Source organism: Hippocampus bargibanti, linkage group LG12 (assembly GCF_051943395.1).
Source record: "Hippocampus bargibanti isolate YZ-2025 linkage group LG12, ASM5194339v1, whole genome shotgun sequence".
Taxonomy (NCBI): domain Eukaryota; kingdom Metazoa; phylum Chordata; class Actinopteri; order Syngnathiformes; family Syngnathidae; genus Hippocampus; species Hippocampus bargibanti.
In genome coordinates, this window is record NC_142745.1 from 20,622,695 (window position 1) to 20,642,185 (window position 19,491).

Below are 19,491 nucleotides of genomic sequence, written 5' to 3' on the forward strand. Positions count from 1 at the left end.
GTAGCTCCCTCAAGCCAGTGTCTCCATTCCTGCAGAGCCAGGACGACCGCCAGCAGTTCCCGGTTGCCAACGTCATAGTTGGCTTCGGCGATGTTAATTTCCTTCGTCAGACTGTTTCGCGCAAGTTTGTAAACTGCTCGATCGCCGCTTTTAAATGCGGATTCTTTCTCTTTCCTAAGATGCCTGAGTTTGGGAGTGAACTATGGCTTGTTGTTGTTGAATGAGCGGAAGGACTTTGTTGGTACTCACACGTCCTCACAGGAACTGATGTATGATGTTACAGTGTCTGTGTATTCATCCAATGTGCCCGTTGAAGTTTCAAAGACGCTCCAATCAGTGCAGTCTAAGCATTCTTGTCGCGATAACTTTGCTTCATCTGTCCATGTTTTAACTGTCTTGACTACCGGTTTTACACATTTGAGTTTCTGTTTGTATGTGGGAATTAAGTGGATTAAATAGTGGTCAGAAAGACCCAATGCTGCATGCGCAACAGACCGGTATGCGCCTTTGAGTGCTGTGTAACAATGATCTAGAATGTTTTCTCCTCTGGTGAAACAGTCAATATGCTGCTTATATTTGGGAAGTTCACGGTTTAAACGTGTTATGTAGTTTTGCTTCTGATTTCGCGATCAACATGGTGTTTTCAGACGAAAAAAGTACCCAAAATGCATTGTGTGCCGCTTTCTCGCTCAGGGGTGTTCTGAATGTGACTGTGAATGTCACTTAGGGCATGATCATCAACTCGAAAACAAGACTCCATGGATATTCAGCGCAAGTCTGAAAAGGTAAAATATAGCTACAGTAAAGTCTCGTTATATCGCTATCGGTTATATCGATAGTACCGCTTATTACGATACTATTTCTATGACCGCAAGGAGAAAATTACATGCGTGCAGGGTCGGATATATCGATAGTCCCGGTTATATCGATATTTTTCGGACTCCCGAGAATATCGATATAACGAGACTTTACTGTATATGCGGTGAAATCTTTGTAAAATGCGCTCAGTAGAAGTCATTTGAAGTGATATTACAAATTATGGACGCAACATGTCCGGAGGTGTCGGTTGTCCTTTAACAATGAATGACTCTCTGAGTCTTTGTGTTGTCATTTGTTATTTATTTATTTACTTATTTATTCCTTCAAGATGGGGCCGCGAGAATGGCTGCCATTCCAGCAGCTCCTGTATTTGTTTTTCTACTTCTTTCATTCCTTTCATCTTCCTTTCATAACTTTGCTGCTGTGAAATGTAAATTTCTCCACTGCGAGACTAAAATTTCTCCACTGCGAGACTAATCAAGGTAAAAGCAATCCAAATGATGCTACCTGGGATGCATCGTTCAGTTTCTGGCTTGAGCCTACGGCTTTTTTTGTCCTTAAGCAAGATAATAGAACTGCCGTGCGCGTTCAAGAATATCTGCACACCTAAAGACCATCAACGTAGGTTACGTCCTGCATATGATTGACCATTTTTTCTATTCATGTGGGTTTTTTTTTCTCCTTCTATTCACAAAGTGTTGCTTGTGTTTGTGTGCCGGCAAAATGTTTTCAACATTTTGCTGTCCAAACCACAAACATAACAAAAGCCGTAATGGGGATTTCAACCGTTAGGACCCCAGAACCCCCTCAACCGGCCCGCCCCCAGCTCTCATGACGCCGAGCGTTCCGGGTGCACGGCTCACTCTTGGGCCTTTTGAATCAGCTTTGTCACGCCGCTCCCTCCGGATTGGGCTCATTTCACGCTACTGAACCGGTGTCGATAAAGCTTTTGGTGAATGAGGCATGCCGCAATCGTTCACTTGAAGACCCTTAAAGACCTGAGTGACTGAGTGTCACCAGTCCGCGAGAGGAGGCCCATACAGGTGATAAAGAATCGACCTTGAATTTCTTATTCCTACTCATCAAATTAGATGTAAATAATAATGATAATAATGCATTTGATTTCTAAGCGCCTTTCAAAACTCTCAAGGCCAATTTACAGTCACAGGATAAGTTTTTTTCTGTGGGTGAGCAGCGGCAGGCACACACGCCAGTGTTCACTCAACCCTGAATTAACTCAAATAGATAGAAAGCTAGCAAGCTAGCTAGCGAATAGATAGCTAATAGCTAGCGAATTGATAGCTATCAGCTAGCGAATAGCTAGAAAATAGACAGCCGAAAGCCAGTAAATAGAGAGCTAATAGCTCACAAATAGATAGCCAATAGCCAGTGAATAGATAGCCACCGGCCAGCGAATAGATGGCCATTAGCCACGGAATAGATAGACATCTGCTAGCGAACAGATAGCCAATACCTAGCGAATAGATAGCCAATAGCTAGCGAATAGCTTGCTATTGGCCATAATTTTCTACTTTCTAATTTTTCAAGCTTTAAAACTACACAAAATAGACCTTATTTTATGTACAATAAATGTGCCATGGTATTGTAATTAAAGAAATAAACTGTACGGTATAATAAAGTCATCTTATTTACCTTTATGATGGTCGTTGATGGCTTGATGGAATGGAGTGGCCATCTTGAGGAATGATTCCTTATAAGATTTGGCAGCTTTAGCATCAGAACTGGCATCCTCACCATGACAAATGACACTATGAATCCCTGCACGACGCTGAAAGTTCTCGAACCATCCGTGGCTAGCCTTGAAATCATGAATGGATGAGGAACTTCCAGGTTGCCTCTTGACGATATCCGAGTGAAGTTGCTGTGCTTCCTCTGCGATAATTTTACCTAGTTCCTCATCAATTGTCTTCTGTTTAGCTGGGTTGATAGCTTTTTGCATGAAGTGTACAGATGGCTTGTGCGGGTTATTTGTGGAGCCTGATTGATGGGAAATTTTAACCTTGCAGGCTACACTCTGCCTTTAAGTTCAAACAAGTCCAAATTTCACTGTGTGTTGTATCCATTATCTCTCTCTCTCTATCTCACTGTCATTCACCTATCTATTATTACTTGCAGCTCTGTGTTTGCTGCGTTCTTGACCAACCACATGCTGCTTTAATCTATTTTTATTCGCAGCTCTGTGTTTGCGTAACCCCCTAACCCCCCTCACTGCTGCGTTCTTGACCAATCACGTGCAGTTTTAACCGAAGACTGGGGACGGGGAATCGAGGACAAAAAATAGTCTGCTGCCATTTCCTTGTCAGGAGAACGGGCTCATTCGCGAACAACACTTCACTCATTGTGGCGCTCTGTGTGTATCCTGAAAGATTAAATTCTCGTGAATTTAACATTTGTAAGCCGAAAAGTTCACTAGCCAAGGCGTTAGTAATCTGAGGTATCACTGTAGTTTGCCTTCGACGCAGAAATATGCCTCCTGCCTCCTGTCACGCCCTGCCTTTCGCATAATTACTGAAGAGATGAATGTCAAATGTCATTGAAGCAAACATAAAATCGAATTATCCGGCCGGGTCTATTTCTACTCCTCCCAGGGATTTATCTTCCTACGCTGTTCATTTTAACGGCGGCTGTTATACAAGTCGGCATCCCTAAATGGGGATTGTGTAATTCCTGATAAAATATACATTTGTATTATCTGCCAAGAGGAGGAACATGAAAAGTTGCTTTCTGGGACTGCCACCGAGTTCCTCATTTGCAAAACAGTCGACAATGCTTTGTAGCATGCTTAAAGGACAACCGACACCATTTTTTTTTTTTTCCTAACTGACATTAGAAAAACGTTTTATAGCATCTAAAATACCCAAAACACACAGGCTGATATTTTTTGTCAAATCCAAAACACAGATAAAAAAGACTACCACATAAGGACCTCGGAACTGGGGATTTTTAGAAAGTCCCGACCCCAGTTCATGACGTCACGCCAGGACATCTTGCCTTGCTCTAGAATCAAAACAATGGCTTCAGATTCGGAGAAGATGCTTTCTTGTTACTCATCCAGTTATGAATATGATTCAAATAGTTCTGAAGAGGAAAGCATAAATGTTTGCAATCGATCAAAGAAGTCCTCCCGTATCAATTCGAGCTGTCAGGACTCCCATGTAGCGTCCCAGAAAATGCACAAGATGGTGCCCAAGGTCCATTAGAAATGGGCTGATTTGTCTGCTGGGAATTTGTGTCAACTAGTATCAAATAGTAGTCTTGGTGCAACACACAACGATTCACCATCGCGTTATTGATGTGTCTTCCTTCTAATTTGGCCATCAACACGTATCAACATGAAGTTTTCAGACCGAACAAAGTACCCAAAATGCATTGTGTGTCGTCACGTCAGGCATCGTCATCAACTCGAAAACAAGACTTCGTGAATATTCAGCATGAGTCTTAATACGTAAAATATAGCTATATGCCCTGGAATCTTTGTAAAATACGCTCAGTAGAAGTCATTTGAAGTGATTTTACAAATTATGGACACAACTTGTATGGGGCGTCAGTTGTCCTTTAATCGGGTGGGGGTGGGGTAGAGGGTTCTCTTTAGTGCTAAACAAATCAAATAACATTTACCGCCCCTTAAATTCACTGCGCAAATCTCAAAGAGCAAAGTCAGATGGAGTAGCACAAAAACACTGAGCGAACTTTGCCTTTTTTTGGGCAATGGGCACACCGGAAAAGATCTTTGCTCACTTCCTCTTTCTTGGTCAGCGCATCATTCTCAGCCTTCAATTTGTATGCGGCAGCCATTCCGCCCCGATGCCGACTTTACACCCGTGAACGATAGCCGTGTAAGTGCCGAAACAATTAGGATGGGGCGTGAGGGGTAGACTCAGTCAGGTCCGGTCATTTCATGTTAGCCCAGCTTTCATTGACCGTAACGCTCTTTCAAGAATATTCAAGGTTTAGTTCAGAGCTAATTTGGTGGAACGGCGAAGTAGCTGCCGAGAAGGTGCTGGCTGAGCTTGCCCGCCTTGGAGCTGCTGCGCCCACGACAATGGCCTGTTTTCACTATTTTTCTAGCGACAGTGATACCTTGGCTTCCGAATTAATTGGTTCCCAGACAGAGTGTGTAAGGAGAATAGTGTGTATCCCAAAAATTAATTTCCCATAGGAAACCATTAAAATGAGAATAATCCGTTCCCAGGTCCCCATAAAACATATATTTCTACTTTCTAATTTTCTAAGCCTTAAAACTACACAAAATATACCTTATTTTATGTAAAATAAATGTTCTATTGTATTATAATTAAAGAAATTATTTGTACTATATAATAAAGTGGTTTTATTTACCTTTGTGATGGTCGTTGATGGCCACCATCTTGAGGAATGATCCCTTGTAGGTGCTTTCTCTGCGATAATTTTACCTAGTTCCTCATCAATTGTGTCCTTTTTAGCTGGGTGGATATCTTTTTGCATCAAGTGTACAGATGGCTTGTGCGGGTTATTTTTGGAGCCTGATTGATGGAAATTTTAACCTTGCGGTCTACACTCTGCCTTTCAACTATCAAAGTTGAAACAAGTCCAAATGTCACTGTTTTCTATCCATTTTGTTACTCTCTCTGTCATCTGCCTGTCTCTTTAATGTTTAAACCACCTCCCATCACTGCTGCGCTCTTGACCAATCATGTGGCTTTAACGGAAGACTGGGGGCGGGCAATAGTGGACAAAAAAATGTCGGGGCCATTTTCTTTTTCGGAGAATGGCTTCACTCTCTTTCTGTCTGTAAGCCCCACCCATCACTGCTGCGTTCTTGACCAATCAAGTGGCTTTAACCGACGACTGGGGCGGGGAATAGAGGACCAAAACAAGCCAGCTGCCATTTTCTTGTTAGGAGAACTGGCTCGTTCGCGAACGACACATCAGTCATTGTGACAACTCCGTGTGTCTTCTTCTTCTTTTCCTTTCGGCTTTTCCCTTCAAGGGGTCGCCACAGCAAATCAGTGCCCTCCATCATTAGAGGTTTGATCCCGAAAAATAGTTCGAATGCCAAGGTAAAATGTTCATAAATTTAACATTCATAAACAAAAAAGTTTGTAAGCCAAGGGGTTCGTAAATCGTGGTATAACTGTAGCTTGATTCAGATTGTTACACCAGACCAGTTGAAGCAGCATCTGTTTGTTTTGAAGAAAAAAAAAAAACCCTCCTTGCCTCACAAACTCAGCTTGCAGGTGGCATCGTCTCATTTCCACTTGAGTGCATACCAATTAAGGAGTAAAACAATTGTTGGGGGTGTGTCGTTTTCCTCTCGGCTTTGTTTATTCCCGTGGCCATACAAAATGTAAATAAGTTGATAAGTGAGCGATAAAAGCGGCAAAGAAACGACAATGGTTGAAAACTGCAAGCTGAGAAGCTGCTGGCCACGGACGAGCCAATTATTCTTCCTTCCTTTGTGGGGAGTATTTTTTTCCCAAAAGTATATGCGACGAGATGAGAAGAGAGTGGACGCACGCTTGCTGAGCCACATTCTTTGTCACTCGGAAGATGGAAATATTTTGTGCCAGCCCAATTTTCGTGAGCAACAACGCATGTGCCTTTTCGACAATGTGACCATTTAAAGGACAAACGACACCATTTTTTTGTTTCCTAACTGACATGAGAAAAACTTTTTATAGCATCTATTATAGCATACCCAAAACACAAAGGGTGATATTTTAGTCAAATGCAAAACACCAATAAAAATGACTTAAAGTGTCTTAAAACTGCCACAAAATGAGCTCGGAACTGGGCTGATTCAGAAAGTCCCGCCCCCTTGTTCGTGACATCACTATTAGTGCACACACTGCCTTGCTCCAGAATCAAAACAATGGCTTCAGAGAGTTCAGATTCGGAGCAGATTCTTTCTTGTTACTCAGCCACTTATGAATATGATTCAAATAGTTCTGAAGAGGAAAGCATAAATGATTGCAATTCATTAAAGAAGTCCTTCTGTATCAATTCGAGCCATCTGGACTCCAGTTTTAGCGCCCAGAAAATGCAAGATAGCGCACAAGCTCTGTTGCAAATGGGCTAATTTGTCCGCTGGGAATTTGTGTAAACTTAACCTTCTTTTTGCGTGTTACCGCATTTGTCTGCGACACACAATGATTCACCATCGCATTATTAATGTAATTTTCCTTCTAATTTCGCAATCAACACGGTGTTTTCAGATGGAAAAACGTACCAAAATTCATCATCACTTAGGGGATCGTCATCAACTCAAAAACAAGACTTCATGAATATTCAGTGCAAGTCTTAAAACATAAAATATAGCTATATGCTGTGGAATCTCTTGAAGTGATTTTACAAATTATGGACGCAACTTGTCCGGAGGTGTTGGTTGTCCTTTAAAATGCAACATATCAAAGACATCCAACTGCATCTTATCGCCTTGTCCTTGTTCGGTTTTAATGTGGAAATCATGGGAAAAGAGCCCACTGTCCCTGCCCCTGCACCTGCTCCCGAGTCCAACAAATGCCATCGCTCTGTCCTGGGACCTCTCCTCTTTATCACCTACCTTCTTCCCCTTGGCAATATTCTCAACATAAATTTGGTGTACAATTTCATTGCTTTGCGGATGACACCCAGCTCTCTCTCAACCCGACGCCTCTCTTCCACCTTCTTCCATTTTCACTCTTACTCCTACAACTTCCTCAAACTTAACAGCAAAAAAAGGGAAATTCTCCTCATTGGTACCAAATCCACCTGAAGCAAAGCGAACAATTTCTCTCTCGCTATTGACAATTCGACCGTTTCTCCCTCCCATCTGGTCAAAAGCCTAGGTGTCATCCTTGACAGCACACTATCTTTCCACTCCCATATAAATAACTTAACCCAATCTGCGTACTTCCACCTACGCAATTTCAATCGTCTTCACCCATCTCTCGCCCCTCACACCACTGCTATCCTCGTTCATAGTCTTGTCATCTCCCAGATTGACTATTGCAATTCACTTTCCTTGGTGTCCCTCAGAAACTTCTCCACAAACTTCAACTCGTCTAGAATTCTTCAGCCAGGATCATCACCAGAACCTCATTCTTTCACCACATCACCCCCGTCCTCCAAGAGCTCCACTGGCTCCTGGTCAAATATAGAAGCAACTTTAAAATGATTCTTTATACATTTAAAGCTATCCATAACCCTGTCCCCCTTACCTATCTGATCTTCTTCAAATTTCTATTCCCTCTCGTTCCCTCAGATCCTCTTCTTCCCTCCACCTCAGTGTGACCCCCCCACCCCCACCCGTCTCAGCACGATGGGGGGATCATAGCTTTCTGCTGCTCAGCCCCCAAATTCTGGAACTCACTTCCTCCCAACATTCGTAACATGGATTCTCTCCCCACCTTCAAATCCCATCTCAAAACCCACCTATTTAAAATAGCATTTTCTGTGTAGCTCTTTCTCTTGTTTCTATTTACAATTGTATTTTATTTATTGTATTCTATTTGTGATTGTATTTTATTTATTATAGTACCTATGCTTGTCTGTGACAGTAAAGTGTCCTTGAGATCTTTGAAAGGCGCTTAAAATAAAATGTATTATTCTTCTTAGTATTATTATCGCTTGCTGTTTGTTTCCCGTCCCCTCTTTGTGTCCAGCACTGATGCCGGCCTGTTGCCCCTAACCCCGAAAATTCACCAGTCCTTCTCATTAGCGGCTTTTAATTGGCAGTTGGACCAAGGTGAAAACAATGAGGCATTGATCTTCTTCAACATAATCACCTCATCCGGTCGCCCAGTGGCCACTGCTGTCACTTTGGGCCTGTGAGAGAAAAATGAGCCTCGTCGATGCCCTTCACTTCCCCTCCGTCAAATCTGAAGCGCACAGCCGCTCACTCTGTCTTGGCGGTTTGCTCGGACCCCTTTGGCTGCCTCACAAACATGGAGGACGCCATCCGTCAAGCCTATGCTAGCGTGCCGACGGTACAAACAGTGGCGGCTGATGTAATCTCAACGTTTCCCCGTGAAATGACACCCCATTGTCAATTCAACGGACGCAGGGCTTTCGCTGTGAACTTTTTTTTTACAGCAGATTGGCAAATGTTTGTGTCTCCATGAGTGTTGCAGCATCTTTTCTCCAAGACCGCCAGAAACCTCGCCGAAGAAGATCCAATGCCTTTTGGTCACCTGGCCCCATGTGTGTGCGCTGCGCAGTAACAAGATGTTGCATCCTGTTCATCCTGCCACTTTTCTCCTCCGTCCTGGGATGGCTTCCCTCTTTAATTGTAGGACGCGGGTGTCTGTTGCGCTGCCTGTCCAGAAAAGATAAAGCGTTTTTCCCCGGGTGCGAGGAAAGGAGAGCGCAATGATGGAGGGCCCTGCTCCTGCAGTTCGGCTGCCCGAATTAGCCCCTCGCTTTATAATTGTGTGAATGGGGCCACTGGTAACGGCTCCCTCATTTCTCTCCGGCGTGGGCGCTACCTGGCAGTGACTCGACACAATCGGCACCCTCTCGTTCTCTCACTTCAAGACCGGGACCCGAACCAGCAACCTATGCACTGTGAAGCCGGTGCGCAAACCACCCATTCATGGTATATTTTTTATTGCAGATTAGAATCACGGCAAAACATTTTCTCCCCACAAAGGCAAATCCTTCCGTCCATTCAAGTGTACGATACTCGACTAGTCATTGTTTTTTACTCGTCAGGCTTATTGAAAATGGGGCGTTTACCTGTTTCAACATGAACGGCCATAGGTCAGTATCATCCAATCAAAATTGCTCTTTCCACCAACTGCCGCCCAAATAGGAAATGAACAGCAAAAAAGCGAGAATATGTACAGTACAGTATTTAGTTTTATCGGCGAGCCAGATGCAATGATCAAAAGAGCCATATATGGCTCGCGAGCCATAGATTCCTGACACCTGATATATAGTATATACAGTAGAGATAACAGTTGGCCAGGGCAACATGAGGCATTGATGTGTATTTGTTGTCCACAGAGGGAGGCACATGTGAGGTGATTGCGGCCCACCGATGCTGTAACAAGAATCGCATCGAGGAACGCTCGCAGACGGTCAAGTGCTCCTGTTTGCCAGGCAAAGTGGCAGGAACGACGCGCAACAATCCCTCCTGCGTGGATGGTGAGGTGACATCTCGCATCCGTTCATTATCACGTCAGCTAAAGGGCTGACAAATAGACGCTTTGGGAGTACAGCGGTCCGTAAAATGACATAATAATTCCAACACATCTGTGTAAACTGTCAGTCGTACAGGAGTGGTCCATCGATGAAATGGTTTCTTCAGCCGTCATCTGTACTTCTTTGAAGGTGTCGGACGTTTCGCTTCTTATGAAAAGGCTTCGTCAGCAAACTAAAGCCTTTTGCGGTAGTTTCGGCCCTACATATATCCCGACTGTCCACATCGCAGGGATAATACTAGTGGGCCTCAATCGGCAGTATATATGCACCTAAAAGCTAGCAACCACTCATTTGACGACAATGAGGTTAAAATATCAGCGAAAGAAAATAGATGCTTTGAAAGGGGAGTAAAAGAAGCTATTTTCATAAAACAGCAAATTCCTTCACTAAATCGCCATGGTGGGCTGAGGTTCAATTTGGATCGTTCGTACAACCGACTTCTTAGGCAACATAGGCTTAGTTATGCTGATGAGGTGATACCAACACAGTGTTTTCAGACGAAACAAAGTACCTAAAATGCATTGTGTGTCGCTTTCTCGGTCAGGGGCGTTCCCTCCGTGATGTCACTCCGGGACATCGGTTGTCCTTTAAAGGTTGTGTCCATAATTTGTAAAATGGCTTCAAACAGACTTCGACTGAGCATATTTTACATATTACGTTTGAAGACTCACGCTGAATATTCAGGAAGTCTTGTTTTTGAGTTGATGACGAGTCCGTACGTGACGTCACGAAAGGACCTCCCTTGACTGTAAAAAAAGACGCTTTGTCACGGTCCTTCCATCACGTCAATGTATTTTGCTGTACTTGTATTGTCTGCGGACCTCACGTTGCACCCAAAAGCCGCCAGAAGGCCAGAAGAGGGCGTCCAAGCGCCATATAAGGAATTTATCAGCTTGTGGAAACGGAGGTGGCGACAGGAGGTCGCCATTTTGTGCCTCTTTTTTTTGGGTGAGACATTTTCCCCCAATGTTGCCTCAAAATGGCACAAATAAATTCTTTAATCGATTGCAAACATGTATGCTTTCCTCTTCAGGACTATTTGAATCATATTCATAACTGAATGTGTAACAAGAAAGCATATTCTCCGAATCTGAAGCCATTGTTTTGATTCACAAGCAATGCAAGACGTCTTGGCGTGACGTCACAAAATGGGAGCGGGACTTTCTGAAAATGCCCAATTCGCAGCTCATTTTTTTGCAGATTTTGGACACTTTAAGTCATTTTTATTGGTGTTTTGCATTGAACTAAAAATATCAGACTGCATGTTTTAGATTCTATAAAACGTTTTTCTGGTGTCAGTTAAACAAAAAAGTGACGTCTTTTAAAGGACAACCGACACCTTTGGGCAAGTTGCGTCCATAATTTGTAAAATCACTTCAAATAACTTATATATTTTACGTTTTAAGACTCACACTAATTATTCAGAAAGTCTTGTTTTCGAGTTGCTGACGATGCCTGACGTGATGTCAGGTCTGGAACCCCCCTGACCGAGAAAGCGACACACTACTTTGTTTGGTCTGAAAACTTTGTGTTGAGCCATGTTGATGGCGAAATTAGAAGGGAAACACATAAATAACGGCATAGTGAATCGTTGTGTGTTTCACCAAGACTACTATTTCATACTAGTTGACATAAATTCCCAGCAGACAAATAAGCCCATTTCCAATGGAGCTTGGGTGCCATCTTGTGCATTTTCCGGGATGCTACATTGGAGTCCAGACCCTTCAAAATGATCCGGAAGGACTTCTTTAATCGATTGCAAACATTTATGCTTTCCTCTTCAGAACTATTCCAATCATATTCATAACTGGATGAGTAACAAGAAAGCATCTTCTCTGAAGCGTCATCGCATCTTCTGAAGCCATTGTTTTGATTGTAGAGCAAGACAAGACGTGCTGGCGTGATGTCACGAACAAGGGGGCGGGACCTTCTGAAACTCGGCATCTTCGGGGTCATTTTGAAGTAGTTTTGGGACACTTTAACTCATTTTTATTGGTGTGTTTTGGGTATTTTAGATGCTATAAAGCGTTTTTCTGATGTCTGTTAGGTAACAAAAAAAGGTGTTGGTTGTCCTTTAAATCAACGCTCACCGAATGGAAGAATATCTGGCAGAGTGTGACTTTTTTTGTTTCACAACGTCATGAGGAAAGTTTAGAATACAAGTTGGCAAAGATCAGGCGAATCAAAGCCTACCTCACAAAAATTCAGGCAAAGAAGTCAAAAATAATCTTTTGTTCATACATTGACGCCTTAGCAGGTTTCAGGCTCTCCAGCCACAAATCTTTTGATTCCATTAACGAGCGCTTTCAGGTGAAAAAAGGTGGCGCCCCCACATGTTTTTGTTTATCGCGCCAAACAAAAAAAAAAACAAGAACCTTCAAATGTTCCATTTTGAGCGGAAGCTGCGCAACAAGTTGAGGAACTGAGCCAGTCGTGCGTTACCGTGATCTAGAGGTATCTACAGTGATACCTCGGTTTACGAACCTCTTGGCGAACGAACTTTTCGGTTTACGAACGTCATACGAACTTTTTTCGGACACGGAGCTGTCTCAATGAGTGATGTGTCGTTCGCGAACGAGCCCGTTCTTCTAACAACAAAATGACAGCCGACTGTTTTTGTCCTCTATTCCCCGCCCCCAGTCCTCGGGTAAAGCCATGTGATTGGTCAAGAACGCAGCAGTGAGGGGGGGGGGGTTAAACATTAAAGAGACAGGCAGATGACAGTGAGAGAGTTTCAACTTTGATAGTTCAAAGGCACGGTGTAGACTGCCAGGTTAAAATTCCCATCAATCAGGCTCCACAAACAACCCGCACAAGCCATCTGTGCACTTGATGCAAAAAGCTATCAACCCAGCTAAACAGAACACAATTGATGAGTAACTAGATAAAATTATCACAGAAAAAGCACCTCCAAGGGATCATTCCTCAAGATGGTGAAAGAAGGCTACGTTCTTCATCAAGTGTTTGATAATGATGAAACCGGCCACTCCATTCCATCAAGCCATCAACGACCATCACAAAGGTAAATAAAATGACTTTATTACAGAGTACAGTTTATTTCTTTAATTATAATACCATAGCACATTTATTATACATAAAATAAGGTATATTTTGCGTAGTTTTAAGCCTTAGAAAATTAGAAAGTAGAAAATTATGTTTTATGGGGACCTGGGAACGGATCATTCTCATTTTAATGGTTTCCTATGAGAAATTAATTTTTGGGATACACACTTTTTGCCTTACACACTGTCTGGGAACCAATTAAGTTTGCAAGCCACCTTGGCTTGCAAACTTAATTGGTCACTGTATTTAGCTTAGATACTGCGAGAGACAAAACTAAGGCCTCGTCTATTGCGATTATGTTCATCTTGAACACCCCCCCCCCCAAAAAAAAAAAAAACGTCAAGTGTCGCTTGTAGCTTCTCAGCTTTGAGAATATAATTAGAATCAGGGACAGGAGAGAAATCAAATCAGGAGGGCGATGGTATGAAATTAGCATTTAGTTCGAATATTTCTCGATTTATTTATTTAGCTATTCAGCTATCTAGCTGGCTATCTCGCTAGCTAGCTATTTGCTATCTAGCTATCTATCGAGCTACCTATTAGCTATAGAGCTATCTTGCTGGCACGCTAGCTATCTAGATGCTAGCTATTAGCTATCTAATGGCTAGGTAGCTAGCTTTCTATCTATTGGAGTTACTTCCAGGTTAAGTGAACGCTGGCAAGTGTGGCGGATGCTGCTCTCCCACAGAAAAACTGATCCTGTGACTGTAAAGTGACCTTGAGAGTTTTGAAAGGTGCTTACAATAAAATTGCTATCTATTAGCATTTAGTTCGAATATTTCTTGATTTATTTATTTAGCTATTCAGCTATCGAGCTGGCTATCTCGCTAGCTAGCTATTTGCTATCTAGCTATCTATCTAGCTACCTATTAGCTATAGAGCTATCTAGCTGGCACGCTAGCTATCTAGATGCTAGCTATTAGCTATCTAATGGCTAGGTAGCTACTTTCTATCTATTGGAGTTACTTCCAGGTTAAGTGAACGCTGGCAAGTGTGGCTGATGCTGCTCACCCACAGAAAAACTGATCCTGTGACTGTAAAGTGACCTTGAGAGTTTTGAAAGGTGTTTACAATAAAATTGCTATCTATTAGCTGTCTCATTTGCTAGTTATCTGTTAGTTATATATTAGCTGCTAGCTAACTTGATCTACTGCTTAAATAAAAATAATTGAAAAATAATAATAAAAATAAGAAAACATAAAATAATAATACAAAATAAAAAACCACATAATATCAAAAATAACAAATTATATGACAACACAAAGACACAGAGTCATTCATTCACCAAATCCAGCAGACATTTAAACAGCTTCTTCCCCCAAGCCATTAACTCTTTGAACTCTTTCAACAGTAGCCAAAATGGAACTGTATAGTGCCACTTAGCAGTTTTTTTGACGACGATACTAGTGCAGCGTGTTCTACCGGAAACAAATTCCTTGTGTGTTCTACATACTTGGCAATAAAGATGATTCTGATTCTGATTCTTCAGCACTTGCTGTACCCTCTTTGTGACACCAAATCCAGCAGACATTTAAACAGCTTCTTCCCCCAAGCCATTAACTCTTTGAACTCTTTGAACTCTTTCAACAGTAGCCAAAATGGAACTGTATAGTGCCACTGAGCAGTTTGTTTTTTTTGACGACGATACTAGTGCAGCGTGTTCTACCGGAAACAAATTCCTTGTGTGTTCTATATACTTGGCAATAAAGATGATTCTGATTCTGATTCTGATTCTGATGAAGCAGTTCTAGATGAAAGAGGAGAGGATCAAAGCGTCCTTTTTACCAGTGGATCAGGGACGTCATGGTGGAATGAGCACGTCTACTCAAACCTAAATGTTGAACAAATACAAAGCTGTATCTCACCGCCACTGTCCATCGTGGCGACAAGGTTGTTGTGACTGGCGCTGATTTCTACCATATGCTATGATGAAGCGTGCGGTGTCTCGGCCAATACGGCGGCGTCTCTCAGCATTCGCCCGCCCGCTTTCTTGGGGAAGGGCTCATTTCGCTTGCTGGGTGAAGCTTTTGGGCTGAAGTTACGACAGCAGCTCAGCGGCGTCTGCCGTCAGATTATCCTCGTAGCGGCACTCAATTATTAGCTTTGACGGCGAGAAGCGCGTCCCAGTTATGTCACAGCCAACCAGGCTCTTAGTCGGGCGCGTCTCTTTGAAAAGTGAAACGTTCGTCTCTTATCCAGCTTTGCTTGCGGCCGCGCATTGCCCGGCCCGCAGGAAATACCTTGTAATCAATGAGCTATTTGAAATGGAACATTTCAAATTGTAACATTGTCGCTCCATAAAGGCCGCATCTTTAAATAATTGAGTAAGCGTTCCAATTGTACAAGCCTTTATTGGCCCTTAAAGGACAACCGGCACCATTTTTTTGTTTCCTAACTGACATCAGAAAAACGTTTTACAGCATCTAAAATACCCAAAACATGCAGGCTGATATTTTTAGTCTAATGCAAAACCTCCTCTCGGTCTCCTGCCTGGCAGTTCAAGACTCAGCATCCTTCTGCCAATATAGTCACTCTCTCTCCTCTGGACATGTCCAAACCATCTCAGTCTGGCCTCTCTGACTTTCTCTCCAAAGCCTCTAATATTAGTTGTCCCTCTAATGTACTTATTCCTGATCCTATCAAACCTGGTCACTCCCAAAGAAAAGCTCAACATCTTCAGCTCTGTTACCTCCAGCTCTGCTTCCTGTCTTTTCTTCAGTGGCACTGTCTCCAGTCCAAACATCATGGCTGGTCTCTAAAAATGATTTAAAATGTCCCAAAACTGCAACAAAAGAGCTCGAAACTGGGGAGATTCAGAAAGTCCCGCCCCCTTGTCCGTGATGTCACGCCAGGATACTCCTTCACAAATTGCCTTGCTCCAGAATCAATGACTTCGGAGAGTTCAGATTCTGAGAAGATGCTTTCTTGTTACTCATCCAGTTATAATAATAATACATTTTATTTCTAAGCGCCTTTCAAAACTCTCAAGGGCACTTTACAGTAACAGGATAAGAATGTTTATTTCTGCGGGTGGGCAGCGGCAGCCATTCGCGCCAGCTTCACTCAACCCGGAAGAGTTATGAATATGATTCAAATAGTTCTGAAGAGGAAAGCATAAATGTTTGCAATCGATTAAAGAAGTCCTTCCGTATCAATTCGAGCCGTCTGCAAGCATTGAACCCGGTGCAGATCTTGACTCCAACTAGTGCCAAGAAAATTCACAAGATGGCGCACACGGGCTGATTTGTCCGTTGGGAATTTGTGTAAACTTACACCTTCTTCATGCATGTTACCGCAATTGTCGGTTGTTGTTAAAGGCGTAATAGTTACAAAAATCAATTTCAATACTGGATATGACTTGAGCTTTGTAGCGGTTATCAAACACATGCTCTCCCATATTGGGAACAGATCACTGCCATTCTTTCTTGCACCGACGTGGCACCAGAGCATCTTCAATTCGCCTCCTTTCTGTTTTGCGGTACAAAAATGAAACGGCTCGTATCGTATCGTTTCTCAGATTGCGTCAGTGTCGCACAACGTACATTCCGTCGTTTTCTGGCCGCTTCCATTTCGAAACGCATAGATAATTTCACACCATATTTCATATTTTCCTACTTTCACCTCTTCTTGCCAGGGTTTTCAGGGCTCCTTCTGCAGCTGCACAACTGTTGGTCGTTTTCTGTTTAAAGGTCAGCCGACGCCTCCGGACAAGTTGTGTCCAAAATTTGTAAAATCACTTCAAATGACTTCTACTGGTCGTATTTTACAAAGATTTCACGGCATACAACTATATTTTACGTTGTAAGACTCGTGCTGAATATTCAGGAAGTATTGTTTTTGAGTTGGTGAAGAGTCCTCACGTTACGTCACCTAAGGAACGCCCCTGACCGAGAAAGCGACACACAATGCATTTTGGGTACTTTGTTTGGTCTAAAAACTTCGTGTTGATCCGTGTTGATGGCAAAATTAGAAGGAAAACACATAAATAACGCGATGGGGAATTGTTGTGTGTTGCACCAAGACTACTATTTGATACTAGTTGACACAAATTCCCAGCCTACACATCAGCCCATTTCCAACACAGATTGGACGCCATCTTGTGCATTTTCTGGGACGCTACATTGGAGTCCTGATGGCTCGAATTGATACGGGAGTAACAAGAACATGAGTAACAAGAAATCATCTTCTCCGAATCTGAAGCCATTGTTTTGATTCTCGAGCAAGGCAAGACGTCTTGGCGTGATGTCACAAACAAGAGGGCACGACCTTCTGAAACTCTGCATCTCCGAGGTCATTTTGAAGCAGTTTTGGGACACTTTAAGTCATTTTTATTGGTGTTTTGCATTTGACTAAAAATATCAGCCTGCGTGTTTTGGCTATTTTAGATCCTATAAAACATTTTTCTGATGTCAGTTAGGAAATAAAAAAAATGGTGTCGGTTGTCCTTTAAACCAAGGGTGTCAAAGTTTTGCGGCGGGCCACATTACAGTTACGGTTTCCTTTCGGGGGACCGTTATAAATTTGGGGAAGCCATTAGAATGTTTCACCCCCTCCACATATTACATCTAGAGCGCACAACAAATTAATGAATAACTAGTTTTCTATATAACTCAAGTCAAGAATAATGAATGTTACTGTATTGTGGTTGATATAGGACAACTTGAAATTTGGATTTGAACTTCCGCAAGCATCATGGCACTTGACATGCTTGATTTGTTTTCGTGAGCCGAATAAAATGATGTCGCGAGCCATATTTGACCCCCGTAATAAAGATGATTCTGATTCTGATTCTTCAGCACTTGCTGTACCCTCTTTGTGACACCAAATCCAGCAGACATTTAAACAGCTTCTTCCCCCAAGCCATTAACTCTTTGAACTCTTTGAACTCTTTCAACAGTAGCCAAAATGGAACTGTATAGTGCCACTGAGCAGTTTGTTTTTTTTGACGACGATACTAGTGCAGCGTGTTCTACCGGAAACAAATTCCTTGTGTGTTCTATATACTTGGCAATAAAGATGATTCTGATTCTGATTCTGATTCTGATGAAGCAGTTCTAGATGAAAGAGGAGAGGATCAAAGCGTCCTTTTTACCAGTGGATCAGGGACGTCATGGTGGAATGAGCACGTCTACTCAAACCTAAATGTTGAACAAATACAAAGCTGTATCTCACCGCCACTGTCCATCGTGGCGACAAGGTTGTTGTGACTGGCGCTGATTTCTACCATATGCTATGATGAAGCGTGCGGTGTCTCGGCCAATACGGCGGCGTCTCTCAGCATTCGCCCGCCCGCTTTCTTGGGGAAGGGCTCATTTCGCTTGCTGGGTGAAGCTTTTGGGCTGAAGTTACGACAGCAGCTCAGCGGCGTCTGCCGTCAGATTATCCTCGTAGCGGCACTCAATTATTAGCTTTGACGGCGAGAAGCGCGTCCCAGTTATGTCACAGCCAACCAGGCTCTTAGTCGGGCGCGTCTCTTTGAAAAGTGAAACGTTCGTCTCTTATCCAGCTTTGCTTGCGGCCGCGCATTGCCCGGCCCGCAGGAAATACCTTGTAATCAATGAGCTATTTGAAATGGAACATTTCAAATTGTAACATTGTCGCTCCATAAAGGCCGCATCTTTAAATAATTGAGTAAGCGTTCCAATTGTACAAGCCTTTATTGGCCCTTAAAGGACAACCGGCACCATTTTTTTGTTTCCTAACTGACATCAGAAAAACGTTTTACAGCATCTAAAATACCCAAAACATGCAGGCTGATATTTTTAGTCTAATGCAAAACCTCCTCTCGGTCTCCTGCCTGGCAGTTCAAGACTCAGCATCCTTCTGCCAATATAGTCACTCTCTCTCCTCTGGACATGTCCAAACCATCTCAGTCTGGCCTCTCTGACTTTCTCTCCAAAGCCTCTAATATTAGTTGTCCCTCTAATGTACTTATTCCTGATCCTATCAAACCTGGTCACTCCCAAAGAAAAGCTCAACATCTTCAGCTCTGTTACCTCCAGCTCTGCTTCCTGTCTTTTCTTCAGTGGCACTGTCTCCAGTCCAAACATCATGGCTGGTCTCTAAAAATGATTTAAAATGTCCCAAAACTGCAACAAAAGAGCTCGAAACTGGGGAGATTCAGAAAGTCCCGCCCCCTTGTCCGTGATGTCACGCCAGGATACTCCTTCACAAATTGCCTTGCTCCAGAATCAATGACTTCGGAGAGTTCAGATTCTGAGAAGATGCTTTCTTGTTACTCATCCAGTTATAATAATAATACATTTTATTTCTAAGCGCCTTTCAAAACTCTCAAGGGCACTTTACAGTAACAGGATAAGAATGTTTATTTCTGCGGGTGGGCAGCGGCAGCCATTCGCGCCAGCTTCACTCAACCCGGAAGAGTTATGAATATGATTCAAATAGTTCTGAAGAGGAAAGCATAAA

General features: G+C 42.8%; 1 protein-coding gene across 1 annotated transcript in view; it reads left to right on the forward strand.

Annotated features, from left to right (window-relative positions):
• Positions 1-19,491, forward strand: part of tafa1b (TAFA chemokine like family member 1b) — a 160,788-nt gene that overhangs the window by 123,660 nt on the left and 17,637 nt on the right. The window contains exon 3 of the mRNA XM_089010948.1: positions 9,805-9,945. Within this exon, the coding sequence (XP_088867074.1) occupies positions 9,805-9,945 (141 nt within the window). The remainder of the gene's footprint in view (positions 1-9,804; positions 9,946-19,491) is intronic.